The 2,342-nt window shown below is 61.9% G+C and overlaps 1 protein-coding gene across 1 annotated transcript in view; it reads left to right on the top strand.

Annotated features, from left to right (window-relative positions):
* The first annotated feature begins 61 nt into the window (after nucleotides 1–61).
* Nucleotides 62–2,342, top strand: part of DMTN (dematin actin binding protein) — a 3,502-nt gene continuing 1,221 nt past the window's right edge. The window contains exons 1-10 of the mRNA XM_010188846.1: nucleotides 62–79; nucleotides 590–664; nucleotides 836–991; nucleotides 1,100–1,144; nucleotides 1,238–1,346; nucleotides 1,463–1,542; nucleotides 1,617–1,749; nucleotides 1,836–1,945; nucleotides 2,033–2,138; nucleotides 2,271–2,335. Coding sequence (XP_010187148.1) covers nucleotides 62–79; nucleotides 590–664; nucleotides 836–991; nucleotides 1,100–1,144; nucleotides 1,238–1,346; nucleotides 1,463–1,542; nucleotides 1,617–1,749; nucleotides 1,836–1,945; nucleotides 2,033–2,138; nucleotides 2,271–2,335 — 897 coding nt within the window. The remainder of the gene's footprint in view (nucleotides 80–589; nucleotides 665–835; nucleotides 992–1,099; nucleotides 1,145–1,237; nucleotides 1,347–1,462; nucleotides 1,543–1,616; nucleotides 1,750–1,835; nucleotides 1,946–2,032; nucleotides 2,139–2,270; nucleotides 2,336–2,342) is intronic.

Genomic DNA, 2,342 nt, shown 5'->3' with positions numbered 1-2,342 from the left:
AACCCCTGCTTTTCCCATGCAGGACCCTGTGACTGACACAGCCCTTCCGGCCCGCAGCTGAATGGAAAGACTGCAGAAGGTATGGGGGTCATGGGCAGTGTGCTGGGTGTATGGGATAGGATGCTGGGGGTACAGGGAAGGGTGCTGGGGGTATAGGATAGAGTGCTGGGGACATGCAGGCAGTAGGAAGCCCTGCACCTCGGGAAGGCACGCAGGGGCTGGTGGTCAAGGGCAGGGGCTGGTGGCCAAGGACATCGTCAGAGTCACCCTGGGATGCTGCGAGCAGGGCTCTGGCTTCCTCCTCCTCCCCCCAGCCCAGCCTGGCAGCACCATCTAGTGGCAACGCGTCCTGGCCAAGCCACTGTCACCTCCCCGCTGTCCCCTGCCCTGACCCGCAAGGCTGGAGCAAAGGAGACCCCAGAGCCCACCCAGAAATGCCCCATCCCCACGGGTGTTTCTCCCTTGTGCACTCAGGTCCTTGGGGATCCCCAGCCCGCCCTGCCATGCTCAGAGTCCTGACTGTGACCCTAAGCCCCTTCCCGCGCTGGAGGTGCCAAGGTTTGCTAAAATCTCCCCATTTTCCTTCCAGCAACCACTGACCTCCCCAGGGAGCGTCTGCTCTTCCCGCGGGTCCAGTGTCCCCGGGTCGCCCTCCAGCATCGTGGTAAGAGCCCGCTCCCATCTCCCCATTGCATCCCTCCACCCGCGGGGTCTGGATGTGCCTCCCCAAACCCCCTCCATCACCCCAGCAGGACCACGGAGGATGCCAGCCCTCCCTGTTCCCTAATGTTCCCTTTTTGCACCCAAAAACGAAGGTGCTTTTCCTTCCTTCCAGGCCAAAATGGACAACGAGGTCCTGGGGTACAAGGACTTGGCGGCCATCCCCAAGGACAAAGCGATCCTGGACATCGAGCGCCCCGATTTGATGATCTACGAACCCCATTTCACCTACTCGCTCATGGAGCACGTGGAGCTGCCCCGCAGCCGAGAGGTGAGGGTGTCCCCTGGTTGTTTTGGGGGGGGCCATGGTGGGAAGCCCCCCCAGACAGAGAAGTCCCATAAGGCAGATGTGGCATAAATCACTTTTTGCCTCCTGCAGCGGTCCCTGTCTCCCAAATCCATCTCTCCTCCTCCATCTCCAGAGGTGAGTACCGGCATTGGGATGGGAAGTGGGGGGCTCTGAGGAGGAGGAGGGGGCGACACCGAATTGCCGGGGTCTCGCTGCTCACCCCTGCAGGTGATTCGGGAGTGGATGGAGAACCGGACCCCCAGCAGTGCCCCACAGCCCCCCTCTCGCCAAGGCAGCAGCTCTGCCCGCAGCAGCGTGCAGCACTTCCACCGACCTGGTACCGTGACCCCCCCAGACACTGCATCACCCCAAACCCCCAACCATGGGAGTCTGGGTGAGCCCCTTCCCATGAGGTACCCATTCCCAGCCCCCAACCCCCTTTTTTCCTTGCAGAGACCGACACGACGGAGCTCAACATATACAAAAAGCCCCCGATCTACAGGCAGAAAGGTGAGGGGGTGGGTGTCTGTCCCATGGGATGGGGCACCCCAGGGCGATGCCTAACACCCCCCCACCATGCCCCACAGTCCACCATCCCGGGGCCCACCATGGGAAGCATCTCATAGAGGACTTGATCATCGAATCCTCCAAATTCCCGGCGGCACAGCCCCCAGACCCCAACCAACCGGCCAAGATCGAGACTGACTACTGGCCATGCCCCCCATCCCTGGCTGTCGTGGGTAGGTGGGGGTCAGGGACAGATGAGGGGGCTTTATCTCTCTGCCGGGTGCTGGGGATGGATAGAAATTCCTGGTTTTCCCACCAGAGACAGAGTGGAGGAGGCGGATGGCGTCCAAGAGAGGTGAGGAGGAGGAGGAGGACATTTCGGAGGAGATGAAGAACCTGCGGGAGCTCCAGAGGCAGGAGCTGAGCAAGGTGAGGAACAGAGCAGGCAGGGAGGCACCCCATGAGGGGCTGGGGGCAATATAACGTGGACCCCCACCCGCATCCCTTTGCCCCCAGATCACCTCCAATCTGGGGAAGTTGATCCTGAAGGAGGAGATGGAGAAATCGCTCCCCATTCGGAGGAAAACCCGCTCGCTGCCGGACCGGACGCCCTTCCACACATGTATGTGGGATGCTTGTCCTGTATCCCATCCCTTCTCTTCCCCAGCTGCCTGTACCCCTGCCTGTACCCCTGCCTGCACCCCTGCCTGCACCCCTGCCCGCACCCCCAGCCCCATCTCTTGCTCTCTTACAGCCCTGCACATTGGGAGCTACAAGAGCTCCTCACTGCCTGCCTCCGGCCGGAGCACCCTCACCAGGGTGCGTG

This window comes from Mesitornis unicolor, unplaced genomic scaffold (assembly GCF_000695765.1).
Source record: "Mesitornis unicolor isolate BGI_N332 unplaced genomic scaffold, ASM69576v1 scaffold31597, whole genome shotgun sequence".
Classification (NCBI taxonomy): Eukaryota; Metazoa; Chordata; class Aves; order Mesitornithiformes; family Mesitornithidae; genus Mesitornis; species Mesitornis unicolor.
Note: the sequence above shows the minus strand (reverse complement) of the source record. Positions and strands in the feature narration are given on the sequence as shown.